The following is a 20,066-nucleotide window of genomic DNA, read 5'->3' as shown; positions in this document are numbered from 1 at the left end:
AGGTATATACTATATACAGGAGGAGATGACACACAGATATATACTATATACAGGAGAGATGACACACAGGTATATACTATATAGAGGAGGAGATGACATACAGGTACATACTACATACAGGAGGAGATGACATACAGGTATATACTATATACAGGAGGAGATGACACACAGGTATATACTATATACAGGAGCAGATTACCTACAGGTATATAGTATATACAGGAGGAGATGACACAGGTATATGCTATGTATAGGAGGAGATGACATACAGGTATATACTATATACAGGAGATGACACACAGATATATACTATATATAGGTGAGATGACACACAGGTATATACTATATACAGGAGATTACATACAGGTATATCTAATATATAAAGCTGAATGTGTGTATGTATGTATGTGTGTATGTCCGGGATTGGCATCTGTACCGTCGCAGCTACAGCCACAAAATTTTGCACAGTCACACGTCTGGACCCCGAGAGCGTCATAGGCTATGTTGTGAGGTGAAATTTTAACCCCGCGCGTTCCAATTCACCAAACAATTTTGCTCCTATCTACATAATGGGGAAAAAGTGAAGGGAAAAGTGTTGGAGGAAAATTGACAGCTGCCAGATGTGAACAATGAGGACTTAAAGAATGAGAGCGATGGCGACAAAGAGTATATACCGTACAGTTGCTAAGGTGGGGCCCCGACATGGGATACTCACCACACACGGGGATATGAACACAAACACAAAATGCGCCACACACTACCACGTGCTTGAACACATATACCACCCTCAGCACACATTTCACCACACACACACACCAACCTCGCCACATAAAAGTCGAAACACAAAAGTCACCACTCAAAACTCGCTACATGCAAAACTCGCCATATGCAAAACTAGGCTCACGCAAAACTCGCCACACGTGCAAAACTCACCTCATGGAAAACTCACCTCATGCAAAACTTGCACACACAGAAAAATTGCCACATGTACAAAAGTTGCACCACATGCAAAAGTTGCCTCACACAAAACTTGCACATACTCAAAATGCACCACACATAAAACTCGCCACGCGCAAAACTCGCCATGCACAAATCTTGCTGCACACAACTTGCTACACTAACCTGTCACATGCAACTCAACACACAAAATGTTGCTACACGCATGTCGCCACACAAAACTCATCTCACAAAAGTCGCTACATGCATGTCGCCACACGCAACTCAACACACACAACTTGACACATAAAACTCGCCCTAAAACACACACAAGTCTGGTATTGTCCTTCAAAAATAAAAATCTGATTAATAAGCAAACTACAAGAGCAACAAATGTACCATATAGGAAATACGGCAGCTGTCAGTCACATGACCTGTCTATTATGTGTATGTGTGAGCTAATATATACTGCCAGGGGGGAGGGCTTCCTGTTGGCTGGGGATTTATCAGGCTGCCAATAGCAACCAATCACAGCTCAGCTTCTATTTTGCTACAGTTAATTAACCTGAGCTCTGATTGGTTAATATAGGCAACAAAGACATTCTCAGTATAACAAAGCTAATATATGTTGTGAAATGCTTCTATTTGCTTAGTTTTTGCCTTTTAATAATTACATTTCTATCTATTTGTTTTGTGGTTTTTGTGTGCAGAATAAATTTTTGTTAACACATTCTATTTTGCTAACAGCAGTCATTAACCCGGGCGAAGCCGGGTAGTACAGCTAGTATTAGATAAAAATCACAATATTTAGGGTGCTCTGTCCATAAATAATAACTGGGGTTTTGGAGTTACACACAGTAGGACATAGAGTGACAGTTTTTAGAAAAGTTGATGAAAACAGTTGGTCAGAATGATGGAGAATGGTGGACCTCCCCAAGCAGTGTGCCGGTATTCATAAAGGCTCCTGGCATAAGCTCAAAATGTGTCTACAGAGGGTCCGCAGTTAGGAGACCAAAAAAGTGTATAATCATACGTACCGTATATATATATCATGAAAAAAATTATGTACTTTTTAACGGTAATGTGTTATCAGAAAGTTACCTATTATTCAAAATAGGTAATAAAAAAAATACATACTGTATACATATCGCATATTTATTAAATACTAGATGGTGGCCCGATTCTAACGCATCGGGTATTCTAGAATATGAATGTCCACGTAGTATATTGGCCAGCCACGTAGTATATTGGCCAGCCACGTAGTATATTGCCCAGTCACGCAGTATATTGCCCAGTCACGCAGTATATTGCCCAGCAACGTAGTATATTGCCCAGCCACGTAGTATATTACCCAGCCACGTAGTATATTGCCCAGCCACGTAGTATATTGCCCAGCTACGTACGTAGTATATTGCACATCGACGGAGTATACAGCACTGAGCCATGTAGTATACAGACTTAAAATAAAAAATAAACATATACTCACCTTCCGAAGGCCCCTTGAAGTCCTGGCCCTGTGTGCGGTGCACGCGGCAGCTTCCGGTCCCAGGGTTGGTATGAGTGCAGGACCTGTGATGACGTCGCGGTCACATGACTGACGTCATGGCAGGTCCTTCACGCAGGACCTGTGATGACGTCGCGGTCACATGACTGTGACGTCATGGCAGGTCCTTCTCGCAGGACCTGTGATGACGTCGCGGTCACATGACCGTGACGTCATGGCAGGTCCTTCTCGCATACCATCCTTGGCACCGGAACCTGCCGCTTGCATGGAGCAGTCACCGGAGCGTCGTGAGGAGCAGGAAAGGCGGCGGAAGGTGAGTATATAATGATTTTAAATTTTTTTTATTATTTTTAACATTAGATCTTTTTACTATTGATGCTGCATAGGCAGCATCAATAGTAAAAACTTGGTCACACAGGGTTAATAGCGGCAGTAACGGAGTGAGTTACCCGCGGCATAACGCGGTCCGTTACCGCTAGCATTAACCCTGTGTGAGCGGTGACTGGAGGGGAGTATGGAGTGGGCACTGACTGCGGGGAGTATGGAGCGGGCGCCGGGCACTGACTGCAGGGGAGTAGGGAGGGACTAATCAGACTGTGGCTGTCGCTGATTGGTCGCGGCAGCCATGACAGGCAGCTGGCGAGACCAATCAGCGACTTGGATTCCATGACAGACAGAGGCCGCGACCAATGAATATCCGTGACAGACAGAAAGAAAGACAGAAAGACAGACAGACGGAAGTGACCCTTAGACAATTAAATAGTAGATATATTTTTAGTCATAATAAATATATGTTTATATTTATTTTTAATATTATACATTTTATTAAATGATACAATGCCTCTAAATGTAATTCCACAAAATATAGTCGGAACCCTGATATGTGATGACACAACAGACTTTTCATGAAGAAGAATTTGATCTTAATTTGATAGAGAATCCGTTTCAGTGTCAAAAATACGAGGCTCTTATTTTCTTCTCTCCCATTTTTCCCTTTTTAGCTCATTGGGCTGTTTAGTTAATTGTTAAAAAAAAATTGCATTGTCCAGTCCTCTCTTATTCAGACAGGTGCACTATCTTTCATGTTTTATGTGTTATATATATTCACTTATTTTATTGTACAAGCTTAGATCTTTGCCTTTTGCAGCCTCTCTTGGGGCTGTGTCTCGCTGTTGGCAGACTTGATGCTGTGCAATGTTTAAAGAACTAACAAAAAGAACAAAAGAAATCTGGAGTTGTTCAATATGGTGCATAATTGTTCCATTGGGCCAAATGGAACAACCCTGCAATATCTTGAATGGACGCAAAAAAAATACGGAGTAGGCAAATACGCATAAGTCCACAGCCGGCATCTTGAAGCTGTTGATCAGAGTCGTCGATGATAATCAGACCTCTACCAATAAGCCATCAAATTTTAAAAGACTAGATAACAACTTTAACTTGATGACACTTGAATGCCACAACTCTGTTCATTCTCTCCCAATCTGTACAGCAAAGCTAACTAGTTTTGAGTTTTATGTAATTTTTTTCTCTTGAAAACTTCAATTAATTTTAATTTTCTTCTCCAGGTTGAGAGGATTGTGGACAAAAGGAAGAACAAGAAAGGGAAATGGGAATACCTGATACGATGGAAAGGATATGGGAGTAGTGAAGACACCTGGGAGCCCGAGCATCACCTGCTGCACTGCGAGGAGTTTATTGATGAATTTAATGGACTCCACTTAACCAGAGATAGGCGAGCCAAAGCTGGAAAACAAGTAGCATCAAAGCTCTTACGAGGGACTGCTGTCGACAAGATGACACACAGGTCGCCCGACACAGGGAGAAGTAAGGGCTCATCGCATAAAAGGCGGAGGATACAGGCATTTCAGAAACAGAAGAAGGTGTGCACTGCCAAATATAACCCCGGGGACAGGTCTACAAAGACACTAACATACAGAACTACGCCCAGTGGGCTGCAAATTATGCCACTGAACAAACCCTTGGAGAATGGGGATAACACGGAGGACACACACTTTGAGAATGGCACCAGGCAAGGAAAAAATGACCTTGAGGATGACAAAGGGAGCCACGTTTTACCAGGGGGCCTTGATGACTGCGACTCACCTATAGGCAATGGGATTGGTACGTAGAGTTACATATATATCTGCACCATTCTTTAGGCAGACGTATAATGCTCCGAATTGTGTCAAGACCCAAGAAAATCTCGTCGGCACAATGTGAATGACATATTTGAGAGCCGTGCCATTTTAACCCTTTTATTTAATTTCTTTTGTTTATTTTTAGTGTTTGATCTTTTTATTATCTTTTAATATGTTACATGACGGGTGATTTGTGTCATTAGTTGACTTATATTGTGTCTTCATTTAGGTATAGATGTGCATCATTTATTTATGGTGTTTCACTATAAAGAACATCTGTATCCTATCCACAGAACACAGGGTAAGGCCGGCGTGACACTTGGCGTATGAAAATACGGTCCGTTTTTTACAGGCATAATGCGCAGAAATGATCCCAAAACAGTGATCCGTATGTCATCCGTAGGCAGGGTGTGGCAGCGTATTTTACGCATGTCATCCTCCGTATGTAATCCGTATGGCATCGGTACTGCGTTTTTTTTCTCGCAACCTTGCAAAATGGCCATAGAACGGATCCATGGGCTCAAATATTCGTGAAAACATATATACAGTCTATATATGCATACATATATATATATATATATATATATATATATATATAAATATATGTATGTCAGTGAGACACATATATATATATATATATATATATATATATTTCATACAGCGCTAGATAGCATAAAAGCCGGTAATTCAATTGCCGGCTTTTGCTATCTCCTTATCAAACCTGACAGGATATGAGACATGGTTTACATACAGTAAACCATTTCATATCCCTTTTTTTTGCATATTCCTCACTAATAATGTTAGTAGAGTGTGTGTGCAAAATTTGGGGGCTCTAGCTGTTAAAATAAAGGTTAAATCACGGAAAAAAACTGGCGTGGGCTCCCGCGCAATTTTCTCTGCCAGAGTGGGAAAGCCAGTGACTGAGGGCATATATTAGTAGCCTAGGGGACCATGCTTATTGCCCCCCCCCCCCCCCCACAGCTAAAAACATCTGCCTCCAGCCACCCCAGAAAAGGCACATCTGTAAAATGCGCCTATTCTGGCACATAGCCTCTCTCTTCCCACTCCCGAGTAGCAGTGGGATATGGGGTAATAAAGGGTTAATGTCACCTTGCTAATGTAAGGTGACATTAAGCCTGCTTAATAATGGAGAGGTGTCAATAAGACACCTATTCATTATTAATCCTATATTAATAAAGGGTTAATACACACATTGTGAATAAAGTATTTTAATGAAATAAATACACAGGGTGTTGTAATATGTTTATTATACACTCAATCCAAATGATGACCCATGTCTTCTGTAAAAAAGGTAAAAAAAAACAAACAACAATATCCCATACCTCTCCGCCGGTACAGTCATGTCCCACGCTGTAAATCCATCAGAAAAGGTTAAATAATTTTACATCCAGGATCCTGCTAATGCAGCTGTGCTCCTGGCTGTAAAAACTGGGAAATAAATGGAAAGCAGGGGAACGTAGCTACCTAGACTTGCGGTGCTGCACCCCCTGCTGGCATAACCTCGTATGAACTGGAGCGTGAGAAAATATTCTCAAAAATTCCCACGCTACAGTTCATATGAGGTTATGCCAGCAGGGGGCGCAGCACTGCAAGTCTAGGTAGCTACGTTCCCCTGCTTTCCATTCATTACCCAGTTTTTACAGCCAGGAGCACAGCTGCATTAGCAGGCTCCTGGATGTAAAATTATTTAACCCCTTCTGATGGATTTACAGCGTGGGACATGACTGTACCGGCGAAGAGGTATGGGATATTGTTGTTTTGTTTTTTTTTACCTTTTGTGTGTATTATTAACCCTTTTTTAATATAGGATTAATAATGGATAGGTGTCTTATTGACACCTCTCCATTATTAACCAGGCTTAATGTCACCTTACATTAGCAAGGTGACATTAACCCTTTATTACCCCATATCCCACTGCTACTCGGGAGTGGGAAGAGAGAGGCTAAGTGCCAGAATAGGCATCTTACAGATGTGCCTTTTCTGGGGTGGCTGGAGGCAGATGTTTTTAGCCAGGGGAGGGCCAATAACCATGGTGCCTCTCTAGGCTATTAATATCTGCCCTCAGTCACTGGCTTTCCCACTCTGGCCGAGAAAATTGTGTGGGAGCCCACGCCAGTTTTTTCCGTGATTTAACCCTTTATTTTAACAGCTAGAGCCCCCAAATTTTGCACACACACTCTACTAACATTATTAGTGAGGAATATGCAAAAAAAAGGGATATAAAATGGTTTACTGTATGTAAACCATGTCTCATATCCTGTCGAGTTTGATAAGGAGATAGCAAAAGCCGGTAATTGAATTACCGGCTTTTATGCTATCTAGCGCTGTATGAAATATAAATATATACCATATATACTCGAGTATAAGCCGACCCGAGTATAAGCCGAGACCCCTAATTTTGCCACAAAAAACTGGGAAAACTTAATGACTCGAGTATAAGTCTAGGGTGGAAAATGCAGCAGCTACCGGTAAATGTCAAAAATACAAATAGATACCAATAAAAGTAAAATTAATTGAGACATCAGTAGGTTAAGTGTTTTTGAATATCCATATTGAATCAGGAGCCCTATATAATGCTCCATAAAGTTTATGATGGGCCCCATAAGATGCTCCATACAAAATACACCCCATATAATGCTCCATACAGTTTATAATGGGCTCCATAAGATGCTCCATATTAAAATATGTCCCATAAAATGCTGCACAAATTCGGATTATGGCCCCATAAGATGCTCCATACAGACATTTGCCCCATATACTGCTGCACAAATGCTGATTATGGCCCCATAAGATGCTCTATAAAGATATTTGCCCATGTAATGCTCCACAAACGTTGCTTATGGCCCCATAAGATGCTCTATACAGTCATTTGCCCCGTATAGTCAGTGGCGCTGCTACCATGAGGCGAGTTGAGCTCTTTGGCTCAGGCGGCACTGCCGTCCCTGAAGATAGGGGGCGGCAGATTCTGTCGGTGTAGTAACTGGATTTCAGGTTCAGTTACTACAGTTCAGTTACTACGCTACACTATTGAGTCTTTTCAGGGCTCCGTCCTGGATCTCCTCATCCTGCCCTCCCCAACTCACATGACATCATCCAGGTCCTGACGCTGAAGTCGCTCTTCTCCATGCATCTCCTCGGGTTGCTCATGGATGGCTGCTCTGTGCACACAGGACCTGTGATGAGGTCACAGGAGGGGGAGGAGTCAGCAGTCACATGATCAGGGTAATTGTGTATGCAGGACTCTGCTGTGGTGATTGTCATGGTGCTGGATGAGGGGAAGTTATGTGGGGTCAGGAGGGGTTTGCAGGGTGGATGTAGCAGAGCCGTGTGTGTACAAGGTACACGGAGTAGAGACGTGTGTGTACGAGGTGTGCGGAGCAGAGGCGGGTGTGCACGGTGCAGAGCCGTGTGTGTACGAGGTGTGTGGAGCGGAGCCATGTGTGTACCAGGTGTACAGAGCGGAGCCGTGTGTGTACGAGGTGTATGGAGTGGAGCCGTGTGTGTACTTGGTGTACGGAGCGGAGCCGTGTGTGTACGGAGCGGAGCCGTGTGTGTACGAGGTGTGTGGAACGGAGCCGTGTGTGTACTTGGTGTACGGAGCAGAGCCGTGTGTGTACGAGATGTGCGGAGCCGTGTGTGTATGTTGTGTACGGAGCGGAGCCGAGCCGTGTGTGTACTTGGTGTATGGAGTGGAGCCGTGTGTGTACGAGGTGTACAGAGCGGAGCCGTGTGTGTACTTGGTGTACGGAGTGGAGCCGTGTGTGTACGAGGTGTACGGAGCGGAGCCGTGTGTGTACTTGGTGTACAGAGTAGAGCCGTGTGTGTACGAGGTGTGTGGAGCGGAGCCGTGTGTGTACTTGGTGTACGGAGCGGAGCCATGTGTGTACGAGGTGTGTGGAACGGAGCCGTGTGTGTACTTGGTGTACGGAGCGGAGCCGTGTGTGTACGAGGTGTATGGAGTGGAGCCGTGTGTGTACTTGGTGTACGGAGTGGAGCCGTGTGTGTACGATTTGTGCGGAACGGAGCCGCATGTGTGCAAGGTGTACGGAGTGGAGCCGTGTGTATACTTGGTGTATGGAACGGAGCCATGTGTGTACTTGTTGTACGGAGTGGAGCCGTGTGTGTACGGGGTGTACGGAGCGGAGCAGCATGAGTACGAGGTGTATGGATCAGAACCGCATGTGTACAAGGTTTACGGAGTGGAGCCATGTGTGTAGGAGGTGTACGTAGCGTAGCCGTGTGTGTACAAGGTGTACAGAGCAGAGCCGCATGTGTACAAGGCTTAGAGTGGAGCCATGTGTGTACTGAGTGGAGTCATGTGTGTGCGCGAGGTGTACAGAGCGGAGCCGTGTGTGTAAGAGGCATACAAAGCGGAACCGTGTGTGTATGAGGTGTGTGGAGCCGTGCGTGTACGAGGTCGGTGTATGGTGGGGAGCAAATTTCATACCTCCCAACCGTCCCGGATCCAGCGGGACAGTCCTGATTTTGAGAGGCTGTCCCGGCCGGGAGCTTACTTTTCCTGTGGACACAGGAGTGCACGGCGGAGCCCCGAGGAGCACTTTAAAACTCGCACGTGACGTTCCACCGGAAGGGACGTGCTGGAAGCTGACCGGAAATGATGTAATTTCGGGAGGAGATTGTGACGGAACCATGGAGGCACTTCAGGGAATGCTTTAGATCCATCACCGTGTCTTCCTCCGACAGCTCGGACAGCGGGATCGCCTTGGAATCGGGGATGCCGGCCATGTGAGCGGATCATGATATGTCCTGCGGCGGGATGCTCAGGTGGGCATTACAATGGGAGCCGGGCCGCCATAGTATCTTTATAGAATCTTTTTTTCTCTCTCTCTCTGTTCTTTCTTTCCCTCTCTAATCTTTTTTTTCTTTCTCTCTCTAATCTTTTTTTCTTTCTCTCTGTTCTTTCTTTCTCTCTCTGTTCTTTCTTCTGTGTTCTTTATTTCCCTCTCTAATCTTTTTTCTCTCTCCTTTCTTTTTTCTCTGTTCTTTCTCTGTTCTTTCTTTCTCTCTCTGTTCTTTCTTTCTTCCCCTCTTTCTTTCTCTCTCTGTTCTTTCCCCTTTTTCTCTCTCTGTTCTTTCTTTCTTTACCCTCTTTCTTTCTTTCTCTCTCTCTCCTTTCTTTCTTTCCCCTCTTTCTTTCTCTCTCTGTTCTTTCTTTCATTCCCCTCTTTCTTTCCCCTCTTTTTCTCTTTCTCTCTCTGTTCTTTCTTTCTTTCCTTTCTTTCTTTCTTTCTCTCTGTTCTTTCTTTCTCTCTTTCTTTCTTTCTCTCTGTTCTCTTTCCCCTCTTTTTTTCTGTTTTCTTTCCCCTCCTTCTTTCTCTCTGTTCTCTCTCTGTCTCTCTCTCTCTCTCTCTCTGTGTCTCTCTCTGTCTCTCTCTCTCTCTCTCTCTCTCTCTCCCTGGAGCAGGTGAGTATTATTGCACAGCTGCTGCTCCCCCTCCCCTGCCGACCCCTGGGTATGACTCGAGTATAAGCCGAGAGGGGCAATTTCAGCGTAACAAAATAGGCTGAAATTCTCGGCTTATACTCGAGTATATATGTGTCTCACTGATATATATCTACTATATAATTGTCTAAGGGTCACTTCCGTCTGTCTGTCTTTCTGTCTGTCTTTCTTTCTGTCTGTCACGGATATTCATTGGTCGCGGCCTCTGTCTGTCATGGAATCCAAGTCGCTGATTGGTCTCGCCAGCTGCCTGTCATTCATGGCTGCCGCGACCAATCAGCGACAGCCACAGTCTGATTAGTCCCTCCCTACTCCCCTGCAGTCAGTGCCCGGCACCTGCTTCATACTCCCCGCAGTCAGTGCCCGCTCCATACTCCCCTCCAGTCACCGCTCACACAGGGTTAATGCTAGCGGTAACGGACCGCGTTATGCCACGGGTAACTCACTCCGTTACTGCCGCTATTAACCCTGTGTGACCAAGTTTTTACTATTGATGTTGCCTATGCAGCATCAATAGTAAAAAGATCTAATGTTAAAAATAATAAAAAAAATAAAAAATCATTATATACTCACCTTCCGCCGCCTTTCCTGCTCCTCGCGACGCTCCGGTGACTGCTCCATGCAAGCGGCAGGTTCCGGTGCCAAGGATGGTATGCGAGAAGGACCTGCCATGACGTCACGGTCATGTGACCGCGAAGTCATCACAGGTCCTGCGAGAAGGACCTGCCATGACGTCACAGTCATGTGACCGCGACGTCATCACAGATCCTGCACTCATACCAACCCTGGGACCGGAAGCTGCCGCGTGCACCGCACACAGGGCCAGGACTTCAAGGGGCCTTCGGAAGGTGAGTATATGTTTATTTTTTATTTTAAGTCTGTATACTACGTGGCTCAGTGCTGTATACTCCGTCGATGTGCAATATACTACGTACGTAGCTGGGCAATATACTACGTGGCTGGGCAATATACTACGTGGCTGGGCAATATACTACGTGGCTGGGCAATATACTACGTTGCTGGGCAATATACTGCGTGACTGGGCAATATACTGCGTGACTGGGCAATATACTACGTGGCTGGCCAATATACTACGTGGCTGGCCAATATACTACGTGGACATGCATATTCTAGAATACCCGATGCGTTAGAATATATATATATATATATATATATATATATATATATATATATATATATATACACTCACCGGCCACTTTATTAGGTACACCTGTCCAACTTCTTGTTAACACTTAATTTCTAATCAGCCAATCATATGGCGGCAACTCAGTGCATTTAGGCATGTAGACATGGTCAAGACAATCTCCTGCAGTTCAAACCGAGCATCAGTATGGGGTAGAAAGGTGATTTGAGTGCCTTTGAACGTGGCATGGTTGTTGGTGCCAGAAGGGCTGGTCTGAGTATTTCAGAAACTGCTGATCTACTGGGATTTTCACGCACAACCATCTCTAGGGTTTACAGAGAATGGTCCGAAAAAGAAAAAAAATCCAGTGAGCGGCAGTTCTGTGGGCGGAAATGCCTTGTTGATGCCAGAGGTCAGAGGAGAATGGGCAGACTGGTTCGAGCTGATAGAAAGGCAACAGTGACTCAAATCGCCACCCGTTACAACCAAGGTAGGCCTAAGAGCATCTCTGAACGCACAGTGCGTCGAACTTTGAGGCAGATGGGCTACAGCAGCAGAAGACCACACCGGGTACCACTCCTTTCAGCTAAGAACAGGAAACGGAGGCTACAATTTGTACAAGCTCATCGAAATTGGACAGTAGAAGATTGGAAAAACGTTGCTTGGTCTGATGAGTCTCGATTTCTGCTGCGACATTTGGATGGTAGGGTCAGAATTTGGCGTAAACAACATGAAAGCATGGATCCATCCTGCCTTGTATGGAGCATCTTTGGGATGTGCAGCCGACAAATCTGCGGCAACTGTGTGATGCCATCATGTCAATATGGACCAAAATCTCTGAGGAATGCTTCCAGCACCTTGTTGAATCTATGCCACGAAGAATTGAGGCAGTTCTGAAGGCAAAAGGGGGTCCAACCCGTTACTAGCATGGTGTACCTAATAAAGTGGCCGGTGAGTGTATATGTGTGTATATATATATATATATGTATATATACAGTATATACAGGGGTTGGACAAAATAATGGAAACACCTGGAAACATCAACAAAAGTTAGTTTAATATGGTGTAGGTCCACCTTTTGCGGCGCTTACAGCCTCAATTTTCTGAGGTATGGATTCATAAAAGGTGTGAATTGTTTCCAAAGGAATTTTAGCCCATTCTGCAGTTAAAGCACCCTCCAGTTCTTTGAGCGACGATGGCGGCGGAAATCGACGTCTAACTTGAATCTCTAAAATCGACTATAAATGCTCAATAATGTTGAGGTCTGGGGATTGTGGGGGCCAGATGAGATGCTCAACTTCATTAGAATGTTCCTTGTGCCATGCCTTAACAATTCTAGCTGTATGAATTGGTGCATTATCTTCCTGAAAGATTGTGTTCCCCTCCGGGAACAGTGCTTGAACCATTGGATGCACTTGGTCGCCTAAAATGCCTAAATAATCTCGGTTGTTAATTCTTCCATGAAGGGATATCATTGGCCCGGCGGATCTCCACGAAATAGCACCCCAGATCATCACAGAACCTCCGCAATGTTTTACGGTTGGGAGAAGGCAGTCTGGATGGAATGCTTCTTTCGGCTGTCTCCAAACGTACTCTCGGCCGGAGGTCGGAAAGAGGGTAAACGATGATTTGTCTTAGAATATCACATGTTTCCACTGCTTGAGGGACCAATTCTGGAGGTTTCTACACCACTCTAAATGCTTGGAAACATTTGTCATTGAGAGCAGCGGTTTTCTAATTGCAGCTCTTCCGTGGAATCCAGATTTGTGCAGCTCCCGACGAACAGTTTTCGTGGAAACTGGGTTCTGTAGGTGTTCATTGAGCTCAGCAGTGATTTTCGGAGCCATGGTCTTGCGATCCTCTCTCACAATTCGCTTTAGAGTCTGACGGTCTCTCTCAGTTAACTTTGACTTTCGGCCGGACCTGTGCTTTGCTGCAGACGTTTTTCCTTCTCTTTCAAGCGCAGTCATTACTTTGGAGACAGTACCTCTTGACACGCCAAGCATTCGGGCACTTTCTGTTACACTAGCGCCTGCCATACAAGCACCAACAATTTGGCCTCTTTGAAAATCCGAGAGGTCTGCCATTGGTATCAGGTTCTCATCAATGTTCTTACAATTCGGCAAAACAAACAGTCAATTTACATACACATATCACATAACACAAATAATCAACTACAAAATTTTACCATATGTCACGGTTTGCATGTTTATCACATGTTCGAAGCTAATGATGCCAAAACGTTAGGTGTTTCCATTATTTTGTCCAACCCCTGTATATACCCCTATACTATGTGTAGACATTTATTTTCTTTATTCTATTCTAACCTGTCAGTGTGATTTTACTGTACACCACGCTGAATTGCCGGCTTTTCTATAGAACACCGCTGCGTATTTCTCGCAAGTCACACTGTTGGTCCGTGTGTAATCCTTTTTTTTCTCGCCCCCATAGACTTTCATTGGTGGATTTTTTGCGCAATACGCTGACAAACGCAGCATGCTGCGATTATCTACGCCCGTGAAATACGGCTGCGAAATAGACGGCAGATAGGAGCTGCCCCATAGAGAATCATTGGTCCGTGTGCAATGCGTTGTTTTGCGCCTCTCATACATCCGTAAAACTCTAGTGTGACGCCAGCCTGACTTTTGGATTGTTGGGGGGGTGGGGGCGCTGACGGGTGACACCCTCACTGAACCAAAGTCCCTTGTGTTGTGGTACTGGGCATATGCAACCACTGCTCCCATAGACAGTAAATGGGTGAAGATTACACATGCTTCGTATATGCACATCACGTCTTTTCTCCTACGCCTCATTGGGGGACACAGACCGTGGGTGTTATGCTGCTTGCCACTAGGAGGCTGACACTAAGTGATACAAAGAAAGTTAGCTCCTCCCCTGCAGTATACACCCTCCTGCTGGCCCTCAGCTAACCAGTTCTTGCTTAGTGTCTGTAGGAGGCACTTGGGTCTGTTTTCAGACCCCAACTTTCTTATTTTAATTTAAATTTTTATTTTTCTGTAACACAGTATTCCCTGGTCTTAAAGGCACACGACCAGTATTCCCTGGTCTTAAAGGCACACGACCAGGATTCCCTGGTCTTAAAGGCACACGACCAGTATTCCCTGGTCTTAAAGGCACATGACCAGTATTCCCTGGTCTTAAAGGCACACGACCAGTATTCCCTGGTCTTAAAGGCACACGACCAGTATTCCCTGGTCTTAAAGGCACATGACCAATCCGAAACTGGTCATAAATGAGGAGCCCTCTGCCGCTGATCCCAGTTTATCCCAGTGTAACTAGTTCCCTCAGTCTAAACTCCCTCGTAGAGCTTTTGCCATCCAGTCCGGATATGCGATTCACTGGATACAAGCCTCTACGTGGGACGCTATGCCTGGTCTGATTTTTAAGGGCGACAGGCACTTTAAAGGGCGCCGGTCTCCCCACACCATCAACAGACAGGCACATGAAGGTCGCTTCCAGGTATCCCTTTTTCTGCATCCAGATCTAATGCCAGACAACCTGTCCTGTCCACCCGGAGACCTGAACTCTGTGGATGTACAGAGGCACCCTTTTTCGGGCGTCTGAGCACCCCCCTCTGCATCACCACTATTTAACAGAAGATACAAGAAGGCCAATGTTCCCTCTCCACTTCCCTGTTAAGAGGATGGTGGATCGAGGCTCCTAGTTTTTAACTCTGCAATGACCTGCTGGAAGCAGCGGCGCATTCTGCCACTCGGCAGATTAACCGGGTGCAATCTCCTGTGGTTTACCTACCAGTATCCCTGCCCGATATGTCCTCAATTAAAAATGCCACGCTCTGTCAAATAGCAAATCTGGTTTGTTCCGTTTTGCGGCTACGGGTCCAGCCCTCTACCCTCCCTAGCCGCCACATGGATTGCTAGAGCAACGGTCTCCTGCCTGGAGACCTTAACTACCTTGATTCACACCAGTACCCCTTTCCTGAAGACAGTTCAGCTGGTCAATCAAATTTTTCAGCGGGAGACTAACCAAGGATCGTACGTTCCTACAGCCCCGACCAACAGTGAAAGGGTTTTCCAGGACAGTCTAGATCTAAGGGATCTTGGTTCCTAAAAAGGGAACGAGAAGTAGGACCGATCCCGGACCTCAAACTTCTAACAACTTTTTCACAAGGTTCTTCTTCTTCGAATGGAGTTCCTCCTCTCAGCTATTACTTCAACAAAAAAGGTGCAGTCTCTGGCATCCATCGACATTCGGGATGCCTAACCTCTTCAAAATTCCTTTGCTTTTCCATTCGTGAACAGCATTTAAGTCACGACCTTGTCCTTCGGCCTTGCTACCGCACCCAGAGTGTTCGCAAGGGTCATGGCGGCTGCCATCTTGTACCTAGAGGCGTGGCCGTCCTGCCCTGTTTGGCCGACTGTTTACACGCCCTTGCAGGACTACGCTGAGTCGTCTATATCACTTGTGATATCCTCTCACCTGGGCTGGAAGCTAGACTTAGACAACTTCTCATTTCCAGCCCAGCAGATATCCTTTTTAAGGATGATCCGGTATTCTTCCAGAAGGGTGGTAAATTTCCCTCCAGACAAGGTCATGGTTTTTTCAACAGGGAGCTCGCGCTCTTGCTCACTCATCCCCTCATTTCATTCGATTTGCTGGGAGGTTTCTTAAAAAAAAAAAACAACAACGGAGACGACAATGGAAGCAGTTTCCTTCGCTCCATTAGTTTTTTTTCAGCAAGTCAAGCAGCCTTTCAGACGATAGTCTCTGAGCTCCTTCTTCATCCGGGGTTTTTTCTCCCGGTTCCATGGTTACTAGTAACTTCCAATGCCAGGCCTCTTCTCCCGATCATTGCTCTGGAGATGTCAAAGGTAGTCCTATAGTAGGTCCACTACCTTATGGCGGGTCAACCCAGCCGATTTCAATTGGACAGCGCCACGGCTGTGTCATACGTCAATCATCTAGCGAGTACCCACGTTCAAGCACCTTGGCCAAGGTACCTCACATGGGCCAAGATCTATCACTCGGTGATCTTGGCAGTACATGTCCCAGGAGTAGAACTCTGGGCTGCGAACATATTTAGCTGTCAGGGTTTCACCTCAAGTGAGTGGGAACTTCACCTGGAAGTCTTCCATCAGACCCGCCTTCACTGGAGCTCTACAGTTGTAGTTCGGATGGCGTCCTGACTGATCGCCTGTGTACTCGAGTTTGTTGTTCGGCCTCGAGATCCAAGAGCCATCGCACTGCATGCTCTGGTTATTCCGTGGTACCAGTTTCCACTTCCGAGAGTTTTTCAGAAGCAGAAAGGGCCCCAGTGATCCTCGAAAATCCGCACTGACCACGTCAGTTCGCTTGCGGAGCTGATAGCTTTCTGTCTTTCTGCAACAAAGCTGCAAGTAGGGACCACCTCGCAGGATGTTTTCACATGTAGTTCTTCCCTATTGCATACCGTTAGATCATTGGGATCTATTCTATTAGGGAAGGTCGCCCCCCTTTTTTCTCGGCGATATCCTCATCCTGACGAGTCTTCGGTGCTAACGGGTCTTTTTCAGACCTTTTTTCCCTTATTTCCTTCAAGGCAAGGTTGTCCTCAGGCCTTCCCCGTCCCTAGTTACCAAGGTGGTATTGTATCACTACTGTCATGAGGGCATAGTTCTTCCCTCATCTCTTTTGACACCAGTCCACAAAATGGAATGAGTTCCCCATATTCTGAACGAAGCGAGTGCTTTGAGTAGGTACGTCTTGAGGACGGCGTCCCTCCCAAGGTTGGACACTGTATCTTGGGTTTCCTAACGGTAAGAGGAAGGCTTCCTGACGTTTACAGGAAGGGTTTGGCCGTCTTCATCGGCCATTTAGCCTGGTGTATTCTTTTCTCCATCCAGGAGTCCTTCCGTGTTAGATGACAGCCTATCTCCCTGTCTATCGTGGGTTCTAGGCACCAGGCGTCGACAAGACACGCCTGCAAGCTTGCGGATTCGTCCAGTCCGCATGCATTCTTGAAGCATTATAATTCCCAGACTTCCACAGATGTGGCTCTGGGCAGGCGGACTCTGCAGGCCGCGGTGGTGCACTTGTAAGTAGCAGTTACACAGGGCCTGATCTGATGTTGTCCCCACCCAGGGACTGCTTTGGTACGTCCCACGGTCTGTGTCCCCCAATGAGGCGTAGGAGAAAGAGGGATTTTTGTGTACTCACCATAAAATCCTTTTCTCCGAGCCAATCATTGGGGGACACAGCTCCCACCCTGGTATTGGCTTATGCTTGTTTGTTTATAATCCGATATGCTATACTCTCATATATAATATGACATGCTGTAAGCTAATATGTTGTTACTGATCTCCTACTGCTTTTTACACCGAACTGGTTAGCTGAGGGCCAGCAGGAGGGTGTATACTGCAGGGGAGGAGCTAACTTTCTTTGTATCACTTAGTGTCCTCCTAGTGGCAAGCAGCATAACACCCACGGTCTGTGTCCCCCAATGATTGGCTCGGAGAAAAGGATTTTACGGTGAGTACACAAAAATCCCTCTTTTCATATGCATTTCTAGGTTCAAGTTTCTAAAATACCAAGAAGTTCAAAGTACTTTGTTCTTCTGGCGTTTTCCGCTCAGAGGATGCTCTGTACTTGACATTATAAGTCAGTGGCAAAGCTCAGGAGATGCCCAGAAGACACCTGGACTTCTTGATCGTTTTGTCATTTTTGCTTCATCCCTTTACGACTTTGGACATATCCCTGCGTCCAAGTTAACTAGTACTTACCAACCTTGGACGTATGGATACGTCATGGTGATTTTTCGCGTGGGTTATGCGGGTGATCACCACCGGGTGTCATTTAATTCTGACACTCATCGCCAGAAGATTTCCTATAGCAAGGGAGGGCACTGTGGAAGTCGTGTGACCTGTGATCCAGCGGTGTCCATCTTTTCAGGCAAACATATAAGCGCAATCCGCCACAGTTTTGTGCACTTCTTTAAAAAAAAAAAAAAACAACAACACTGAAAAGAGGCCAGACAGAGTCCAGAGTAACTTTGCTGCCTCACTATAGTGAATGGATCCCTCAGGGGTTGCATCTGAATCGCATCACTCAGAGATTTAGATAGAAACACAAATGTAAATGCTCAGTATAGAGCGCCGGATAAATGTGATCCCAAATGTTATCGAAAATGTTAGTAACAAAAGATTCAAATCAATCCATCAAAAAAGCAAGTACCCACTCAGATCCATGATCTATCAATGGAAATATAGGGGGCTTCCACATAACTGGTTGCACAAAGGCTCTGGAAAAGCGAAATGGCTCCTCGCCCCCAAAAGAAAATAATCAAATTTTGAGCTCTCAAATCCAAATGCCCCCTCCCTTCTGAACTCCAGTGTGCCTAACCCTCATTTAGCTTACACATGTTTGGCATTTCTGTAGTGATGAAAGCCCACCTAATTTACGGGTGCATGTCTCCAGAAGCATGAGCTGGGCATAACGTACTGGTTGCTACAACGGCAGTTTGCAATTTTCACTCTGCAAGATTCCACTACTGCTTGTTTCTGGAAAACACCTGTGGAGTCAAAATCGTCACTACACCTGTAGATAAATTCCCAAAGGGGTATAATTTCCAAAATGCAGTCACTTGAGGAGGGAGGATTTGCTGCTCTTGCACTTAGGGGCTCTTTATATGAAGTCCGCAAAGTATACTAGGAAAACTGCACTCTAGGAGGTAAATACCTTCCATCCGTCCCGGGTCTCGCCGTGCGGCTAAGCAGTACTGTGCAGTCAAATATGGGGTATTTCAATGTTCAGCAGAAACAGGGGGATACATTTTGGTGCCACTTTTACCCATTTCCCAGTGTGAAAATGTCAAATCTTGGATCAAAACAAAATTTTGGTGGTAAAAATGTAATTTTTTTCTTCACTGCCCAATGGTATAAAATTCTGTGACCCACCTGTGGTGTCAATAAGAGCATTGCACCCCTAGATTAATTCATTGAGAAGTGTAGTTTGTAAAATGGGGTAGCTTATAAGGAGTTCTGCTTTTCTAGCACCTTAGAGTCTCTACCAATGAGACATGGCATCCTCAAACCAGTCCAACAATATCTGAACTCCAATATGGCGCTTGTTCGCTTCACACTGAGGCTCAAAAGTAGTTTTCAACCACATATGGAGTACCGGTTTAATCAGGAAAAACTGCACAAGAAATTTTATGGTGCAATTTCTCCTGTTACCCTTATAAAAATACAAAATTTGGGGCTAAAAAACATTTTTGTGGAAAAAAAGGGATTTTTTTTATTTTTACAGCACAATTTTATAAACTTCTATGAAGCAGCTGGGGGTTCAAGGTGCTCACCACACATCTAGATACGTTCCCTGAGGGGTCTAGTTTCTAAAATGGTGTGACTTATGGGGGCGTTTCCACTGTTTAGGCACATCAGGGCGCTCTCCAAATGGGTGTTCCCTAATTATGCCAGCAAATTTTAAATTTATAAAGACAATCGGCGCTCCTTCCCCTCCAAGCCCTACCGTGCCAACATATGAGGTACCAGCATACTAAGAAGAAATTGTACAAGAAATTATATGGTGCAATTTCTCTGGCTACCTTTGTGAAAATGCAAAATTTGGGGCTAAAAAACATTTTTGTGGGAATTTTTTTATTTTCACGGCTCAATGTTATAAACTTCTTGTTCTGCCTTCCTCCACGTAGGATGCTGTGTGGATTCCAACATACGGCTAAACCTTCATCCACATCCCAGTAAACAGACTGTGTTGATGCTTAAGTCTTATTTATTAGGGTGATGATAACATAAACTATAACATTGAACAACAATGGTGGATAGTATTCATAGTAGATGATCGAATAGTGAATGATGTTGATGTACAAAGTGGATGTTC

The 20,066-nt window shown here is 45.2% G+C and overlaps 1 protein-coding gene across 1 annotated transcript in view; it reads left to right on the top strand.

Moving 5' to 3' along the window:
* CDYL2 (chromodomain Y like 2) overlaps positions 1–20,066 on the top strand; it is a 139,711-nt gene that overhangs the window by 91,577 nt on the left and 28,068 nt on the right. The window contains exon 2 of the mRNA XM_077288360.1: positions 4,009–4,564. Within this exon, the coding sequence (XP_077144475.1) occupies positions 4,009–4,564 (556 nt within the window). The remainder of the gene's footprint in view (positions 1–4,008; positions 4,565–20,066) is intronic.

Source organism: Ranitomeya variabilis, chromosome 2 (assembly GCF_051348905.1).
Source record: "Ranitomeya variabilis isolate aRanVar5 chromosome 2, aRanVar5.hap1, whole genome shotgun sequence".
NCBI classification, from domain to species: Eukaryota; Metazoa; Chordata; class Amphibia; order Anura; family Dendrobatidae; genus Ranitomeya; species Ranitomeya variabilis.
This window is presented reverse-complemented; position numbering and strand designations above follow the sequence as displayed.